This window comes from Solanum lycopersicum, chromosome 1 (assembly GCF_036512215.1).
Source record: "Solanum lycopersicum chromosome 1, SLM_r2.1".
Taxonomy (NCBI): Eukaryota; Viridiplantae; Streptophyta; class Magnoliopsida; order Solanales; family Solanaceae; genus Solanum; species Solanum lycopersicum.
In genome coordinates this window covers 94121605-94141870 of record NC_090800.1, presented here as the reverse complement: position 1 = coordinate 94141870, position 20266 = coordinate 94121605, and the positions used below count along the sequence as shown (strand labels likewise).

Below are 20266 nucleotides of genomic sequence, written 5' to 3'. Positions count from 1 at the left end.
CAATGATTTATAGAATTTAAACTTATATATTAGAGTGCAAAAAGTTTCTACAATTTATGAATTATGAACTTATAAAAGTTAAAACTCCATAAATAATATCAAACTTTTAGGAATTTTTTTAGAGTTTGAAATTAGAATTGTGAATTTTATAAAAAAAAGAATTAAAATAGATACCATGAGTGAATATGGTGGTTGAAATAAGTATAAATAGAAAAAAAATATTATTTTCTTCATCACTCCTCTTTTGAACTCAAAAACAATATTCAAGCTCATGAGTCATGATTGTGTGTTGGAATTGGAATAAGCTCATCAAATTGTAGCCCATGGTGCTATAGTTTCACCAATTAGAGAAATTTCCAACTCTAGCAAAGTGCTACGAAGTTTATAGTTGAAGAAGTTTCAAACTTTTATTACACTATAATAAAATTTTTATGTTTTAGATAAGTGTATTTTTGAACAAAATAATTAAATATTAAATATTTTTGGGATCGTAATTCAAATTTATATAGTGAATTGAAAAATAGTTATTGATTTAGGGGCTCCGTATTTTTTAATATTTATGATTTTATTTTTCTTAAGACAATATTGAAATTTCTAGACAAAATAAATTATAAATTTTCATTAGAAGAAAAAAGAACGATTACCTACTTTTGTATATATATATATATATATATATATATATATATATATATATGTTATATTTTAAAATTTTAAATTAAAACGCTCAAATTTTTATTCCAGTAAACAATTTTTTAAAATAAAATTCTTTTAGTTATATATTGCAAACACATGACTCATATCTTATTTGACATGAATAAAAATTATTCATATAAAGAATAATATTATCATATGAAGTTAAATGTTAATGTTTTCGTAAATATTACAATACAAATTACAAATATGAAAATAGCGAATATCGATTTAGATAAATATTTTTGTTGATCTACCGCTAAAGTTATATGTGATAAATTTAATTTTTTCATGTGATTTTTTCATCACCCATAAATTTACTTTAGAAAAATAATTTGATCCAACATGAATTGTATTTAAAAATAAATATTTATATATTACTCCTTCTGTCAGTATTTAGTTGTCCACTTTAAAAAAAACAGGCATATTAAGATAATAATTATTAACATAGTGAAATTACAATTTTATCCTTATTAAATATGGCGTAAAAAGGATGAATTAAAACTTAGAAATTTTCAAGAAGTTTGAATGAGGGTATAATAGGAAAAAAAATTATTCTTTCTTAATTTGTCAAAATATTCAAATAAATAGAAACATCTAAAACAGAAATTATGGACAAGTAAATAGAGACAGAGGGAGTACTAATTAAGATCTCGAAAAAAAAGTAAACATAAACCCCCTCAAAATGTGTATCCTTCCGAATATGTGAAATTTTCAATTTCATTAACTTTTTTCCTTATAAATTTACTTGTCATCATAAATAAAATATAAAAAAGAGTTAAAAAATGTGTATCCTTCCGAATATGTGAATATTTCAATTTTTAAAACTTTTTTACTTATAAATGTACTTGTCATCACGAATAAAATGTAAAAAAAAATTAAATTGAAAAAATCAAGTAATGATAAATAATGAGTGACATAACGAATTATATTTTAAAAGCAAATTTATTAGACCAAATAAAAATATGCAAGTATAAATAATTCAACTAATTGTATAAATATAAATCGAATACTTTAATCATTTTTATTTGTTCGAAAGGAGAAGAATACTTCAATTAGGATAAGAAAATATCCTAATTATCTATATTCACATGTGATTAGATTTAACCAATTCAAATCATATTCTTGAAAATATTATTATTTTTTATCGCATGTAGCTCTTTTTTAGCGGTAGAAAAATTGTTAATTTTTTTTACAAAAAGATTTTATCTCTTCGGCCAAATATTTTAATTTTTTCTTTTAGAAAAATATTTTCGTAATTTGATTAAATAAATTTATTTTTTTCGCCCCCAATTAAAATACACTTTCGCAAAAAATAACTATTACATTCAAACTCTAAAATCAATGTTCACAATATTTAAGAGAAATTATAAATTATATTTGTTATTTTCTTGATAAGCAAAACGATAACTCAAATGAATGATAGAAATATAAAATTTGGATTTATATTTATACCTAGATGGAGTACTTGAGAATATGCAAACAAGTTTAAAACGGTTGATATGAGTTTCCCTCCAAATCCGACAAACTCAGGCAACCCGGAAAAACGAATCGGGTCAATCCGATTGAATTAGGGGAGACAGAAGCAGAAGTGTGTTTGAAAAAGGAGGGAAGCAAGTGAAGCAAATCGTCCATGGCGAATCTGTCGAGTTTAGTTCACGAACTTCGAGAACGCATAGCAGCTTCATCATCCACACCTCCAAACATCCGAAACGACGACGCATTGGAGGTCCGATTTCGTGCCGTACTTCCCAATCTTCTCAATGCATATGTCGTTCCATCTGCATCAGGTCTCTCTTTTTCTTCTAGAATTTTCTCTTGCTACTCTATATCTATCTGTAACTTATTTTGATTTTTCCTTTTTGTTTGAATATCTTGTAGCGAATGAGAGAGAGGTTTTTGCAGTGCTAAAGCTCATAGCACATACCGCTAAGAACTTTCCTGGAGTATTTTATCATGGCAAGGCTGGTGCTGTTCTTCCGGTGATAGGACGCATATTGCCATTTTTGGCAGAGCCTGCTTTCCGGTTAGTTGCTCTGAAACATTACATTTCCATACTTGAGTAGCTGGAGATGTTAGGTTTGAATAGTGATTGTAACTCTGAACGCATTTTCCACTACGTTCTCGTGGTATTGGAAGGTTGCCAAGTGAACTAGTGGAGGTATGCCAAAGGTCTGGACATAACTGATAGGAAAGAGCTTACTTGAGTTTGATAGTCTTGCCTTGTGATAAACTCACATTATTTATTGCTAAGAAACACGTAGCCTCTTTAGTCATTGGAATTTGTATCTTTAATGAGAGCCATTTTTCCTTTCTTGTGTATTCCAACTGAAGACATAGGGAGTTAGAATTGATTATGGGAGACATCATTTTTGTTAAAAGCAAGCTTGCTTAAGTTTGTTAGTCTGTGTCTGATTTTCCCAACTCTAGACACACAGACATCACCTCTATTAAAAAAAATGCTCGCTTGAATCTGTTACTCTGGCCTTTAGATATTAGAGCTTTAGTTATCTGCTACTAAGAAACATGTAGAATGGCAGAATTGCTGTTAGCCTCTTTGCGAGAGTGATGAGAGACCATTTGTCTCTTTTTGCATGTGCCAAAATGCTGACGAGATAAGGAGTTTAAATTGAAGTTTTATGAGAGTTACCTCAGATTAATTTCATGTAGCTAAGAGTAACAGCCCATTCTGATTTTCCAGCTCCAGGCATGCAGTGATTATTGAAACAGTTGGAGCCCTATTATCTACACTTCGTACCGGAGATCGAGATGCTTATCGACAATTCTTTATGGACACTTTATTGGTGGTTGAAGGTACACATTGAAATTGTTTCCAAATAGTTCCAGTAGATCCATGAATTGTAATGTGGATTAGTGGTAGATAATCAAACAAAAGTTTCAGTATGACTAGAGTCAGCAAATCGCTGAAGTAGTACCTTTGGGGGATAAACTATTCATATGTACATTAAGATTATTTCGATCGGGTTAATGGGAGCTTCAAGAAAACATCAATGCAAATAATGACTGATGATCTGAAATAGTAACACGGGAAGAGATTTGTCAAACAATATTTTTACCTGTCTAAGATAGAGTTAATGGAAACAAAAAAGTAGATTACTAAATGATTTTTGTATTTGGCTTCTATCATAATTTAGCGAGATGCGTGTTTTATGTTTCTAGATTATGACTATGCTCCAGCTGTCATGAAATTTCTCTAGAATTTCACTTGCACAACAAATATATTGATGTTATGCCAGACACTTTCCTCATTTGATTGCTATTACCAGTAAACCTGACTTGTTTTTTTCTTCATATAGATCTTCTTCATGTTGCTTCACTATGTGATAAACAAAGCTTTACAGAATCACAAGAAGTATCTTTGAGGTGTTTCAGCGTATCATTTGGTGGAGGTTGGAGCAACCATGAAACAACGATATTAAGTGATCTCCCCTTGTGTTGTAAACCTTCCGATGGCAGTGGTATTCTGATTAATGTCAAAGGCAAAGAAAGGTGGCAGCCTTTTGCCTCTTCTTCCATCAAGATTCTCTGTAAATGTTTAACTGAAGGAACTTTATATGTTGAAGGACTCCTTGAGACCTCATCTGTTTTGTCTGCATGTACACTTCTGTGTTTCGGAGATGTTGATGTACACATGGTTGGTACTTCTATAGCTATCTATCTTCATAACATGCTTTGTAGTTATTCATAGCTTGAGCCTTATTCTCTGTTCTTTGCTTTTTTAGTCTGATAATTTCCTTGTCAAAATTTCAATCAAGGCATGTTTTGACTTTCTACGAATCACTGGAGCAGCTATGAATCATGAAATCATTCCTTCTGAGAGATTGATTCAATTGATTACGGCCATATTACGCGGAGATGAGGATGGGCTTCCAGTCTTCAGGTACCTTTACTTAACTTTGACTTTGGAGTTCTGTCGCTGCAGGGGAAAAGGGTGAACCTCCTCTAATCTGAGTAGTATTGCTATTCCTCTCCTCTGCATTTGGTTTAGTGAAAATGGGATACCAGCAGAACGTGCCACTTATGTTGAAAAGAAAAAAAGGAAAGAAGGAGATGTGCCGATTTGATTTCTGTGCTTAGTACAGATTCGAAATCCTTTTGTGTATTTTTTCCCCATTCAATTCAGGGATATAGGATGTCTGTTCTGCTAGTTTGTGCACTTAAGCATATGAGAAGTGTTTCTTGATCTAGGTTGAGGCTATCATCTGACACTTTTTTTTTTTTTTGAAACTGGTTAATTTTTGTATTCCTCAACATTAAGGGCTACGCTGGCCACCTCCAAAAACTGTTACAAGAAAGGAAAATACTAAAAGAAATACTTACAGAGAACCTATGAAGTCCACTACTTGGAACTCCTCTTCTATATCCTGTTGTTTACACCAAAAGCCTAGAGTAGTGATTACTTTCCATTTGATCTTCTGTATTGTGATTCCTTTTCTTAAAAAATACTCTGATTACTTTCTTTCCATATAATCATGGAACTGGTCTCCACCATCTTTTCTGACTCTTGCTGCCTCCCCTTTTGATCCAGCAGCTAAGGAGGTCAGAAGTGTGTTCTGGCATAGGCCAGTATTCATTGGCTATGCTTGTAAACAGAGCCCACACTTGAGCAGTTACCGTACAATGCATGAATAGATGTTTGTTAAGTCTCCAGAGCCTCTGTACAGAAAGGGATCTGGATACTATGTTGATGCTTCTCTTCTGCATTGCCTCATGAGCCACTTATTTTTTCCTAGCTACCAACCAAGTGAAGCTTCACCTTGGCAGGAGTCACACATTTCCATAGCAACACACTATCACACAGCAACTTTTTGGAAACTTCTTCTAGAAATGGTTAAGAACATCTCTTAAATTTGCAGTAGAAATGGTTATGGCTCCAATCAAGTTTGTTGAAGAGCAGCATCAGCATTTAACAAAATCTTGAAGCCATCACTGACCCATTTCCTGAATAGATAGGGAGTTAGAATTGACATTTTAAGTCTTAAATCCCATTTGCTTTGTTTATTCTAAATTTCTCCTTGCTTGATTGTTTGTGTCTGCACATAATCCCTTGTTTCACTGCAGCAATACAGCTTATGATTCGTCCATTGGTGGATGCCTTCATGTATTATACACCAATTGTCCTGATGACATCGTTAGATCGACATCTGCTGATTTAGTAAATATCTTTCCCCATTCGTTGCTTAAAACAAGAAGTCTTGACCTGAAGGTGCACTGGACCTTCTTCCTTCTTCCTTCTGTTTGTATATCTGTCTTTAGCAAGTTAACTTCTTTTTTGTATAGTCTAAGCAACCTAAATGAATTGATTTTTGCCCTGTGAATTAATTGTTTTAATAGTTAATTTTTTTTTCAGGATGCTTTATGTCTTGCCTATACTCGTATTGCAAAGAGTTGCCCTCCTCATATCTGGAGACCTGAATCTCTTATACATTTGCTTTACTCACCCACACCTATCATGCCTTTAATTGAGTGCTTTCAAGTGGCTTTATCTAGGATCTTTCCTGGTCTTACTAGAGATGAACGTGTTAATAATGGTGGAAAAGGTTTATCTGACGTGCATGAACATCTAAGGGCTGCTGAGAAAAGACCAGGTGAAGACCTGGAGAGTTTAAATGCCAAACATCTGAAAATTTTTGATGATGAAAATCGATATTCCAGTATAAAATATGAAGATGTGATTAAGCTTAGCTATGGATTTGGCTATTTGGGGGAGAAACAATATGCTGATCATATGCATAACTCATTGACTCTGTTTATTGAACTTCTAAAGCCTCCTAGTCAGGAATCCAGTTCTTTGGGCCCAGAAATTGCATTGACAGCTCTTAGTACACTCTGTATTGCTTTCTGTAGATATCCTCAAGCAGAACTTTCACTTCAAATATTCCGCCAGATTTTTGAATGGATCCCTTGGGTGTGTGAAGAGGTTGGTGGTCAGTTTTGCTTGTTCATTTGAATTATGCACTCCTTCGTCCCTATAATTATGGTCATTGTCATGCAGGCAAATCAGAAATTTCCAAACCCTATTGATTTACTTTTCTTTTTAGAAGCAATTCACAACCTATTGATCATAGCAGGTAAATGCACGATCTATGCTAATTTATTCAGCACTTCCAGTAACTTCTCATTGTTTATAATCTCTCAAGAAAAAATATATTTATTGCCTCTAAAACCAAGGTCGAGTGAAGAAATAACAGTTGCAACATATTTTGTTAACAACTTCATGTCTATTCAGTTTGTTACTCTATGTCTATGTGAGTCAATCATATGCCCTAATTGGCTATTTTGATTGATTTGGTTCTGTTAGTTTGTACTGGTATTCAAATTCTGGGAAATTGGAATGACCGACATTTTTTGACTTGCTTGCTCTTTCGATGCTGAAAGTTCTCGAAGATGACATATCAAACTTTATTGGTTTTTAAAGCAGTAGCATATTTTGCACTAATTTTTAAACTTCTGCCAGAACAAATTTTACTGCCCAGTTCATATTCTAAAGCGATATCATCCCTGTGAAGCAATTGCAGTGGGTATCAGTTTCTAATTTAGGTCGTGACGTCATTGCTGTTTGCAGATAAGAGTTATCGGTTTAGTATTTGATAATTTTTTCTGTTGCTTCTTCTCATTGTGTTCCATTTATTGAATTAGCTACTGCTACTGCTCATATCAACATAAGTGGTCGTTATGGTCATTATCAACATAACTGGGGATACCTTTGTTTTCTAAATGTGAACTGTGGCAGCTGAAATCTACTTGCTTCATTTCATAGCAATTGAATTTGTATGGCTATTTGTGATTTCCACTAAGAAGGTGTGTCTGAGTCAATGAAAAGATAAGTATTAACCTTCCATTAACTGCATTTTTTCTTTCTTTATTTTGTTTGTCTTTCTTTTTTAATATGTAAAATCTATTTAGGCTCCCTTCCCAGTGAGAGTGAATATTTCAAGACCAAGGTTGGCAACTTAGCACTTGTGCAGTCATTGCTAAGGCATCCATGGACCAGATCTCAATCTACTGATACCTACTCATCATCGAAGGCAAAGATCCTTTCTCTGTGTGTGCTGTCTAAAATTGGGCCTTTACTGCAAGGTGGAAATGATCTTGATATATTGGACTTGGGACTCCGTGATACCGCCGAGGATGTTAAGATTGAAGCTGTCATTGCCATGCCAGTGATATTAATGTGGTCTGGTTTTGGTTTACTGAATCACATTTTCAAGAGGCTTGAGTAAGTGAGTAAACTTTATTTTTTAATGTATGTTTGTATGAAAAAGACTGCTCTATATTACAGTCAAAAGGGGTCTTTTAATTTGGTAAGTTATATGTTGTCACATGGTTTTGTACTTATCTGCTCATATCAAATTTGACATACAAGCTTATGCATATGGATGTGCAAATAAAGTTGGAGTGTTTAATAAATTTTCTGCTCTCCTCTCTATAATGTCAAACAATCCTGCCATATCATTAATGTATTAGTTATTTTTATATATTGGTTTGTAGGATCCTAGAGAAAGAGGCACATGGTCGAATTAACAAAGTAATCCCGGGGTGTCTTGGTTATTTGGCGTGCCTTTATGGATCCTGTACAACTGGTGTACTTAGGAAATGCCAATGCAAATTTTACTTGCCAAAGGGTAATATAAGACTAAATATGACAATGGATGACCTTGTGAGAGGATTTTGGTGTTCAAAGTGTGACATGCATGCTGGACTTGTAAACCGATCAAATTCAACTGTTTTGCATCTTCCTGACATACACAAGAAAGAGCCTACTACAGAGCATGATTATGTTCATTTACAATCCATCTTCTTCCGTCTTCTTTTTGATGAATCATCCGAAGATGTTCAATTAGCTTGTGTAGGTGTGCTTCAGAGAATACTCCTCCATGGAACTGAAAGTATTCTTCTTAAAACAAGATCTGAATGGTTAAAATGTGTTGATTTCCTGCTCCTTCACGGGAAAAAGGCCATCCGAGAATCCTTTTCTAAACAGATTAGTTTCTTCATTGAGGAACCTATTCTGAATTGTTTGTTCTTGGATGAGGATGTCCATGAGGCTGCTAACAGATCCAAAGAGCAAAAGTTCATCGGCAAAATAAAATACGCTATGGAAACAGCGGATGATCCTCTGGTTTTCGCAACTCTTCTAGAAGCTACAGCTGAGATTATGAAAGTGGTTGATGTGCAGAGTCAGTCTTTTATGTTCTCTCTTCTTTTATTGATTGATCAGCTTGATAGTCCCCATGTGACAGTTAGAATAATTGCATCAAGGTTGATAATAAAGTCTTGCTTCTTTCATCTTAGAGGAGGATTTGAATTAATCCTGTCTCGATTTCTTCATATTCGCAATGACTTATTTGATTACCTGTCTATAAGACTTGCTAGCCGACCAAAAATGGTTGAAGAGTTTGCGGCTGCTATTCTTGGCACTGATACTGAGGAACTTGTCAAAAGAATGGTTCCTGTTGTCCTCCCAAAGTTGGTTGTTACTCAGCAGGATAATCAACAAGCAATTTTCACTTTATATGAGCTCGCCAAGCGCTTAAATACAGATATGGTGCAACTAATTGTTAATTGGTTACCTAAAGTACTTGCGTATGCTCTTCATCGAGCCGATGGCCAAGAATTGCTCGCTGTTCTGCAGTTCTACCACGAGCAGACTGGTTCTGACAAACAGGAAATTTTTGCTGCTGCACTTCCTGCTCTTTTGGATGAACTCATATGCTTCACAGATGAAGACGAGTCAATGGAGATAAGTAAAAGGTAACATAGTCAGAAAGCACAAAGAAGCTTACATTGTTGAGTTTCTTGAAGTATAAATTCTAGTTTCTGCTAAAGAGACGGTTTTTGGCCTTTGTTTTATTTCTCAAATTTCCTATTTTGCTGTTCAGCCTGTTTTATTTCTTTATTTCACTTATTTTAGCTTTTCTCTCGGGGTGGTAGGAGCAGCTGAGGTGTGGTAGGATTAGTTCTGAACTATTACCTTTTTCTAGTGGGTTATTCTTTCTGGAGATGGAATCACAAATTGATAGTATCTAAAGCACGTAAAGGTCCTAGCTTCTAGTATTACTATCATGGTGTCATCAGTTAATTGTACTATGCCATTCTGCTTGCCCCCCAAAAGGAATTTAGTTGCAAATGATGGATGATGTTAAAGACGGATTTACAGCTCCTTCCCGACTACTTCTTCCTCTTTTGATTTGAGCCTTTGGGCCCGTGTGTGGCATGTGGGTAAAGTAAGGATATAACTAACAAAACCAGCAGTTGAGGTAGTGCTTGTTATTTCCGATGTTAAAATCAAAGGGAACTAGTAAAGTCTGGCAACATATGTACAATCACTTACAATTATAACATCTATAGTACACCAAAAAAAAAGAAGAGTTGTTCAACATTTTAGTTTATATATTTGCTTTCATCAGCTACTCCTCAAGGCACCTCTGGTTCCTTTACATGCATAAATCCGAAAGATGCAGAGTTGTCTAGTATGCAATATCTTTCAAATGAACTTTCTGGATCTAGGAATAGCTTGCTGTATCCCAGAAACAGTTAGCAATATATCCCACAACCCATTGCCACCATGTAATGTAAGGGAAGATGATTATGATCCTCCAATTCACGTTAGAAACATCTTCTTCACAACATAAGCCCCTTTTCAACAGCTCTATTTCTCTAGAAAAAATGCCAAGACCAAGGCTTAGAGAAACTCTTCATTTTAAGCAAGGTCAGAGAACAAGCCTTAGAACTATGTTCCCTCTTCTGTCACCTTTTGTTTTAATAGAATCAGCCTTTGAGAAACCTTCTGTCCATTTTCTGTTGCAAAGAAGTCAGACTCTCAAGCTCCTTATCTTGACGGCAGCTGCTGAAAGTGGCTTTCCTATTCCATCTGTTCTATAGGGCTATAGTAGTGTCTGAATAAGTGGAAAATCTGAAAAGATCATGAAATTACTTCTTCCTACACAGAAATGTGACCGAGCAAGTATCCTTCCAAAATTGTCTTTTTTCCATCTCCCTATTCAAGGTATATGTCTGTTCAGAAATCTTCCCGTTAATTCCTGATAACTCTCACTCTATAGGTACTAGAAACAACTTTAGTGCTCTATATGTAGCATTCATAACCTTTCTCCACTAGGGACAAGGCATCTTATTCATTTACAAAAATACTATCAAGATTATTTAAAATGAAAGTAGCTAACTTTATTCCAGAAGTCATGAAAATTACTTTCATGTTTACACTGTATGAATGATGTTGCTAATTTCACAGGTTAATGAAGGTGCCTCAGGTGATAAAAGAAGTTTCTGGGATTCTAACTGGTGAAGATGATATTCCTGCGTTTTTAAGGAATCATTTTGTTGGTCTCCTAAACAGCATTGATAGGAAAATGCTGCATGCTGAGGATATATCACTGCAAAGACAAGCTATCAAGCGAATTGAGATGCTGATAAGTATGATGGGTTCCCATCTTAGCACTTATGTACCAAAACTTATGGTTCTTCTCATGCAGGCTATTAATAAGGAATCACTTCAGGATGATGGTCTTTCTGTTTTACATTTTTTCATCAAGCAGATAGCGCAGATATCACCATCTAGCACGAAGCATGTGATTTCTCAAGTTTTTGCAGCTCTCGTTCCGTTCCTGGAGAGAGAAAGTGACAGTTCTTCCTCTCATTTGAATAAAATTGTGGAGATCTTGGAAGAACTTGTACTTCAGAATAAATCAATTCTAAAGGAACACATTGGGGAGTTTCCTCCTTTGCCTACTATTCCTGCTTTAGATAGGGTGAACAGAATGATAAGTGCAGGACGTGGTATGATGACCTTGAATGATCAGTTGCGGGATATTATTGATGGTTTGGATCATGAAAATTTGAATGTCAGGTATATGGTTGCATCTGAGTTGAGTAAATTACTCAATCTTAGGAGGGAGGATATCATGGCTTTAATTACTAAGGTAGGAGATGCAAACATGGATGTAATGAGTGCTTTGATCACATCTCTGCTTAGAGGATGTGCAGAGCAATCAAGAACAATGGTTGGTCAGCGTCTGAAGTTGATATGTGCAGATTGTCTTGGAGCACTTGGTGCAATAGATCCTTCAAAAGTCAAGGGATTTTCAAGCATGCGTTTCCAAATTGCTTGTTCAGATGATGATTTAATTTTTGAGTTGATTCATAAGCATCTGGCCCGGTCCTTCAGGGCTGCTCCTGACACCATTATTCAAGATTCTGCAGCTTTGGCGATTCAGGAACTACTAAAGATTGCAGGCTGTGAGGCATCTCTTGATGACAATGTTGTAGCTTCTACCTCACAGACAAGAGGGAAACGACTGGCGAAGTTGCCTGTATCCGTGGTGGATGGTAAGTACACTGAATTGCAGGGAAGGGGTCAGAGATTGTGGAATCGTTTCTCTAGTTACGTGAAGGAGATTATAGCCCCTTGCTTAACCTCCAGATTTCAGCTGCCAAGTGTGTCAGATTCCACATCTTCTGGTCCAATCTATCGCCCTTCAATGTCATTTAGAAGATGGATATTTTTTTGGATTAGGAAACTAACTGCACATGCAACAGGTTCTCGAGCAAGTATTTTCTATGCCTGTCGTGGTATAGTCCGTCATGATATGCAAATAGCGATGTATCTTCTTCCATATTTGGTCCTCAATGCAGTATGTGATGGTACTGAAGAGGCACGCTGTGGCATAACAGAGGAGATTTTATCTGTTCTGAATGCTGCTGCATCAGAGAATAGCACTGATGTTGTTAACGGTATTAGTTCAGGGCACAACGAGGTTTGCATTCAAGCTGTATTCACTCTTCTTGATAATCTTGGTCAATGGGTGGATGATGTACAACAGGAACTTTCACTTTCCCAGTCTATTCAAACTTCCAGTTCAAGGCAACAAGCTCTCAAGTCGAAGGAGAAGACCATCAATCTGTCAAGTGATTCCGACCAGGTGCTTATTCAATGTAAACATGTTTCAGAACTCTTGGCTGCAATTCATAAAATGACTCTTGCAAGGGCATCTTTCAGATGCCAAGCTTATGCAAGGTCCCTTTTGTACTTTGAATCTCATGTGCGGGAGAAGTCAGGATCATTTAATCCTGCCTCTGAGAAGAGTGGTCTCTTTGAGGATGAAGACATCTCATTTCTGATGGAAATATACAGTGGGTTGGATGAGCCAGATGGCTTATGTGGATTTGCTTCCTTACGCAAGTCAAAGAGCTTGCAAGATCATCTATTGATAAATAAGAAAGCAGGAAACTGGGCCGAAGTATTGACTTCTTGTGAGCAGGCTTTGCAGATGGAACCAACTTCTGTCCAGAGGCATTCAGATGTTGTCAACTGCTTGCTAAACATGTGTCATTTGCAGGCCACAGTCACCCATGTTGATGGATTAATATCTAGAATACCTAAATATCAGAAAACTTGGTGTATGCAAGGTGTTCAGGCCGCATGGAGGCTTGGAAGGTGGGACTTGATGGATGAATACCTTAATGGGGCTGATGAAGAAGGTTTAGTATGTAGCAGTTCTGAGAGTAATGCTTTATTTGACATGGATGTCGCTAAAATTCTTCAAGCAATAATGAAGAGAGATCAGTTCTCTGTTGCTAAAAGAATTACTTTGTCAAAACAAGCTCTGATTGCTCCTTTGGCTGCTGCGGGCATGGATTCTTATGCTAGAGCTTACCCCTTTGTAGTCAAGCTGCACATGCTGCGGGAGTTAGAGGATTATAGCTCTCTACTTGGTGGTGAGTCTTTCTTAGAAAAATCATTCGTACTCCGTGATTCAGATTTCTCAAAACTAATGGAAAGCTGGGAAGATCGGCTCAAACTCACTCAACCATCTCTCTGGGCTAGGGAACCACTCTTGGCTTTTCGGAGATTAGTTTTTGGTGCAAGTGGTCTTAATGCTCAAGTTGGGGAGTGCTGGATTCAATATGCAAAACTCTGTCGTTCTGCTGGTCATTACGAGACAGCTAGTCGAGCAATTCTAGAAGCTAAGGCTTCAGGTGCATCTAATGTTCACATGGAAAAGGCTAAGCTTCTGTGGAGCACCAGACGAGCTGATGGTGCCATTGCTGAGCTGCAACAGACTCTTCTGAATATGCCTGTTGAGGTTGTAGGCTCTGCAGCAATATCATCAATCACTAGCCTCTCGTTGGTTCCATTGAACCCACAACCTCTAATTTGTGGTACTCAGTTTTCCAACGAGAATAGAGGCGTTGCCAAAACTCTCCTACTCTATTCAAGGTGGATTCATTACACTGGTCAAAAGCAGAAGGAAGATGTGATTAGTCTGTACTCTAGGGTGAAGGAATTACAGCCCAAGTGGGAAAAAGGATACTTTTACTTGGCAAAATACTGTGATGAACTACTTGTTGATGCTCGAAAACGGCAGGATGATAAGGAGACGTGTTCAAAAGCAGTCCCAACGAATTCGGCCCTTGTTACTGCCACCAATATGAACACTGAGAGGAGTTGGTGGTCATATCTTCCTGACGTGCTCTTATTTTATGCAAAGGGTCTTCACAGGGGTCATAGGAATCTTTTCCAAGCCCTTCCTAGATTGTTGACACTGTGGTTTGATTTTGGTAGCGTTTATCATATAAGCAGCTCTCGAGCCAATAAAGAGTTAAAAACAATCCATGGGAAGGTGTACACATATATGCTTTCTTTTGTGCTGTGAGGCTGATATCCTTGGATTCTATTCTTAACTCTTCCTCTTTTGCAGGTTTTGAGTATCATGCGAGGTTGTTTAAATGATTTTCCAACATATCAGTGGCTAACTGTTCTCCCTCAACTGGTTTCCAGAATTTGCCATCAGAATGAAGAAATTGTTCGGTTGGTGAAATACATAATAACAAGTGTTCTCCGGAAATACCCTCAACAGGCCCTTTGGACAATGGCAGCTGTTACAAAATCTACGGTTCCTTCAAGAAGGGAGGCTGCTGCAGAGATTATAAATGCCGCAAAAAGAAAATCCAATGAAGCAAGTGTTAGTTCTTTGTTTGCGCAGTTTGCTATGCTCATTGATCATCTAATCAAGCTATGTTTCCATCCTGGTCAAACAAAGGCAAGAACAATCAACATTTCAACTGAATTTAGTGCTTTGAAGCGGATGATGCCAGTGGAAATCATCATGCCAACCCAACAGTCCCTGACAGTCAATCTACCTACATATGATGTGAATACACCTGAGAACATTACATCTGAAATCTTCTATTCAGCAGACCTTCCTACAATAACAGGAATTGCAGATGAGGCTGATATTCTTTCCTCGCTCCAGAGACCGAAGAAAGTAAGGCTTACTCTTCTTGATGCCTTTACATCTAATTTTCTCTGAAGATATTCTTCCTTCTAAGAAATTTCAATATTCTATCTACTTCCATTTCAAAAATCCATAAGAGAGACATTGTAGTTTGTGTATGTTCTCAACTTTGCTTTCGAAGCTTATTAGATTCCTTACCTTCCAGTCTGGAGGACTTCACATTGGAAAAGGGAAGATTGGTGCACTAAGCTCCTGCTATGCTCAGGGTCCGGGGAAGGGCCAAACAACAAGGATCTATTGTGTGCAGTTTTACCCTGCATTTCTGCAAGAGGCTACATGGTAAGGCGGCGTACAATAGATCCTTGTGTTCTGACCCTTCCCCGGACACCGTGCATAGTGGAAACTTAAGTGCACCGGGCTGCTCTTTTATGATGTGAAGTCCTCTAGATTGGAAGCAGAGGAATCTAAGAAACTTCGAAAGCAAAGTTGAGAACATACACAAACTACAAATGTCTCTCTTGTGGCTTCTTGGTGAAAATGTAAATGAAAGTACACTGTGAAGAAGATGATCACTACTGTTAGCATCACCTGGGTGCTGCTTTTTTCCAGTAATAAGATTCTTCCCTTTCCTACCTATCAAAATTAAAAGTTTGCCAGTTTTCTTTAATGTTCTATTGTAATGCTTCAACCCAGACGAGTAATTTCTCTTTAATTATAGCATAGCTAACTTAGTATAAATACTTAATGTGATGCCCTATAAAGTTTATACACCAAAGCTGTTAGGTAGTAGCTAATAAAGTTAAATTGGGTGACGAGCAAATAAAATCTCACATTCTTTTTCCATCTAAATAAGTCTAACAGTTAATAATATACTATTTGTATCCCTTTGTTTATACCAAAAAGAAGAAACAGATATACTTAAGTTGATGCTTGGTCTTATGCTTCCTTAGCTATTTCTCTCCATAGCACCCAGAGTATGCCCTGTGGGATTGTGCAGAGCATATATTATGAGTATGTGGATCTTTTTGCAAAGGCTCATTGTATTATGTTGTTCATATTTGAGCAAATCCCTTTTTTCCTTTTTTGTGTTTTGAAGATTATTCTTTTGGGAAGTGATGGAATTGAGCGCCCATTCCTTTGCAAACCCAAGGATGATCTTAGGAAAGATGCACGTATGATGGAATTCAATGCCATGGTTAATCGTCTGCTATGTAAGTGCTCTGAAAGTCGCAGGAGGAAGCTTTATATTCGCACATTTGCAGTGATACCACTGACAGAAGATTGTGGTATGGTCGAGTGGGTTCCTCATACCCGTGGGCTTCGGCAAATACTCCAAGACATCTACATAAGCTGTGGAAAATTTGATAGACAGAAAACAAACCCTCAAGTTAAGCGTATTTATGATCAGTGCCTGGGTAAAATGCCAGAAGATGAAATGTTGAAGAACAAAATCCTTCCAATGTTCCCTCCAGCTTTCCATAAATGGTTCTTGAACATGTTCTCGGAACCAGCTGCTTGGTTCAGGGCTCGGGTTGCATATGCTCATACTACTGCTGTTTGGTCAATGGTTGGTCATATAGTGGGCCTTGGAGATAGGCATGGCGAAAATATCCTCTTTGATTCAACCACTGGTGACTGTGTTCATGTTGATTTCAGCTGTTTATTTGACAAAGGTTTGCAGTTAGAGAAACCTGAACTGGTGCCTTTCAGGCTAACACAGGTAAGAAGAAGAGAAGAACGATCTTTTGCCATATTAGCATTTGTGAGAAGTTCGAAATTCATCTTGATAATCATATCGGATTTGAATTTGGTAGGAAAATTCATGTTTTATGACTAAGAGCCCGTTTGGATTGGTTTAAAAAAAGTAACTTTTAAGGCAAAAATAAAAAGTCAAATTTAAATGACTTTTAAATCAAATCATAAAAAGTAGAGGGAGACCTACTTTTGGTTAACTTATTTTGAGTCATTTTTAACTTGCCAAACACTTCTTAACTATTTTAAGTCATTTTATATATGTCAAAAGCTTCAAGAAGTAAAAAATGGACTTAAAAGTAGGTTTGACCAACTTCTCTTACTCGTTACATTGACCACATGCAGAACATGATTGATGGATTGGGCATTACTGGTTATGAAGGAATCTTCCTAAAGGTTTGCGAGATCACACTTTCTGTATTACGGGCACATAGAGAGACACTAATGAGTGTCCTTGAAACTTTCATCCATGATCCTCTGGTGGAATGGACTAAATCTCATAAATCTAGTGGGGTGGAGGTCCAAAATCCTCATGCACAGGTTGGAGCTTTTATCCCTGTCCTTAATAGTTGTGCTACAGTTCTCGTTATGCTTTTATCTCTGGTAAATGAAATTAATGAGTTTTGATAGGCGAAATTGACTTTTGTTTCCTTTTTTATTGTGGGTAACATTCTTGTACATTATCTTTCTAATGTATATGCAGTATGCGTATGGTGTATATAGTTTTAGATTTCCTTAGTTATCTTTCGAAGTAGACTAGTTAGGAACTGGGTTTTTGTAAGATACCTGGATATGGATTGTGATACTTTTGTTAGAACCTGATGTGTAACCCACGGCAGAATCTTTTTTTTTTTTTATAGAAGTGCCCGCTAATGAAAAAAAAAAGAGCATCATAAAACTGTAGAAAAATGATATCCTCATTTCCCTTAAAAGGCTGTTATATTTTTCTCCTTGAACAACCCGGATAAGCGCTGACAGAGAAATATCCCACGCCGTGCTTCATCCTATGTCTTCTAAAGGCCCAGCTCAATCGAGCATCCTTCACTGTAGCCGGCACATTATCCCAAACCATCTTAAAATCTTCTCCCTCTACAGTCTTGATGCTGCCGGACAATGCATAAGAAAGTGGTCCATGTCCTCCCACCATAGCCATCTTCTGCTAGTTAATCTAAGTGTTACCTTTTGTGTTGAAGTTAGTACGACAACAATTTCTTCTGGTGTATAATGTGTTACGACAAGAAAAAACTGGCTTGAGTGGGCAAATTGCATTAGTTGCCTTAAGCACAAGGATTCTTTCTACTAAATATTGCTCTAATTGTACTTTTTCTTGTAATATTTTTCACACAACTGCTAAATTGATTTAGTTGAAATTTGCAGCGAGCAATCAGTAACATAGAAGCACGGTTGCAAGGAATTGTTGTTGGTGTTGGAGCTGCACCATCGTTGCCTCTTGCTGTTGAAGGGCAAGCTCGTCGTCTGATTGCTGAAGCTGTTTCACATAAAAATCTTGGCAAGATGTATATATGGTGGATGCCGTGGTTTTAAACCACTGTGATGCTAATTATTTGCAATACGTATATCTATATTCTCGTTGAATTCTGCAAAATGAGTTAAAACCTGCAGCATCAAGTTCTGGAAAATTGGTTGTGACCTTGTCAGGCATCTTTGGGAAGACACGGTCTGTAAGTAAATCATTTACTTTTCTGAAAATGAAAAGAAGTACATGCTCTGACTTTTCAAATTTTCTGTTTAGTGCTCTTCATGTCCATGTGGATCATTCAATGAGCGTGTATGTGCATGAAATGATAACATTTTGGAGGCACCTCACATTGTTTTTTTTTGTTTTGTTTTCTTTCTCTGATGAAGTAAAAACGTAGTGCTTAGGATTTGAACAAAGAACGTTAAGGCGAATTTTGAACCCCCTCCTCACATGGTTCTATTAGCACTTCTGTACTTCCAGTTTTCACAAATCTGCTTGAGCATTTTAGACTGCTTAACTTCTGGTTATCTGATTTTTGTTTGCACCTGATTGTTCTGACTGATTGCTTTAGGGAGCTTTAGCGGAAAGTTAATTTTTTCTACTGCGTAGTTTCTGTAAGTGTGAATGATCCAACTCATTCAGTCATAAGAACCAAAAGTTCACACCCTAGGGTGTAAACAGAACAAATTAGTAAAGATAAAGATTTGGGACCACACATTTCAGTTATTTGAGGAGGAAGTGGTAATTATCTCCAAGAAGTGCTTGTAATTTGCATTTTTCGTTTTTATACATTTGCTCTAGTATAGCTTTATTATAGATAACCTGCAATTAATGGATATATGGTGCATTAGGTTGCTTGCGTGATTTACTACTATTTTACTTGAGCACACGGGTTCTTTTTTGTGAAGCAACTTTCTGGATAATATATGAGAAACTAGTTGAAGTGGCTTGTCACACTTATTGCCCTGGAAAGCTTGAATATACATGTGAAATTCTGCTGATGGATCTCACCTTTCTTGCACACAGGAGGATGTGGTTTAATAGTGGCTGGCAGGCTGTAATACACTTTCAGTAGACAGTATGAATGTATTCTTGTAAGAAGATCCTCCAGTAGAAATCTTGGTTGATTGGTTGGGTAAGAGCAATCGATGGTGCAACTTGGTTTTGCCCCTCTCTTTGATTTACTTGAGAATGCTTCATTCACATTAGGAGCTCAGTGACTTTTGGTTTGCTTATGAAGCCATCAAGACTCGAGAGGTAGGACATATTCTTGCAAATCTTTCTGATTGATTTGCTCAGTGGGACTTACAATCGCTGAAGTTGATGTCCGTCCACTTGGAACCCCCCGGACATTCATATGATAACCAAATAGCTCATGATGAATGATTATTTAGCAAAAACGCCAGAGGATGATTATTCCACACAAGTTGCATACTAATTCGACGATTAAAAGCAGTTGAGGGAATTGGCGAGGATTAACAAAATGGATACGAAGCCACCCTGTTTGCCAATTAGGCACATTTGTGCAAGTCAAAGATGTTGCTCCTCCTACGTATAAAAGAGAATGAAACACAAGCATCCAATTAACTTGAATTGACCAATGGTACGAATAAAACCCAGTATGTAATACTTGATTTCTTCCAAAGGAATATTTTGAATTTGGTCTGTGTAAAGTGTCCTTTTCCAAAGGTAAGTTTGCTTCTGTGGTGTTACCTTTAGCTTAAATTTTGTAAATCATAAACACGTGTCACATCGACTGACATAGTTCGATTGACTAAAGCTTCACATACTATTTTTATATTTGGTGAGTCATGGCGGACCTCGAGAATTTAACCAATGTCCATCAGTAAATAGGCATTACGTGGAATAGATTTCTTTCATTACTCCCTATTTTGTCAATTATGTTAGATGTAGTGGATATAGGCATGCGTACAAATGAATAGGAGAGTTAAAAACATTATTTCTTTGTTAATTATTTTTTCAAATAATAATGTTCTTACACTAAATAATATTATGTATTAGTGTTTCATCAATGTTATTTATGTTTTAGATGACATTTTTAAATCCT

At 36.6% G+C, this 20266-nt stretch overlaps 1 protein-coding gene across 3 annotated transcripts; it reads left to right on the top strand.

Moving 5' to 3' along the window:
• The first annotated feature begins 2179 nt into the window (after positions 1-2179).
• On the top strand, positions 2180-20010 carry LOC101256634 (serine/threonine-protein kinase ATR). Of its 3 annotated transcripts, none has more exons than XM_004231409.5 (16): positions 2180-2480; positions 2572-2716; positions 3392-3504; positions 4008-4345; positions 4467-4591; positions 5773-5917; positions 6062-6631; positions 6707-6782; positions 7618-7930; positions 8203-9465; positions 10964-14351; positions 14430-14996; positions 16063-16686; positions 17064-17258; positions 18096-18396; positions 19225-20010. In XM_004231409.5, exons 1-15 carry the CDS (start codon positions 2324-2326, stop codon positions 18261-18263), a joined length of 8187 nt encoding a protein of 2728 aa, XP_004231457.2. In that variant the 5' UTR covers positions 2180-2323; the 3' UTR covers positions 18264-18396; positions 19225-20010. The 3 variants fall into 3 exon arrangements, with proteins under 3 accessions (XP_004231457.2, XP_010315401.2, XP_019067489.2); XM_010317099.4 differs by having other exon boundaries at positions 18096-18400; positions 19225-19891; XM_019211944.3 differs by lacking the exons at positions 2180-2480; positions 2572-2716; positions 3392-3504 and having other exon boundaries at positions 4032-4200; positions 4275-4345; positions 18096-18400; positions 19225-19891.
• Positions 20011-20266: the final 256 nt, after the last annotated feature.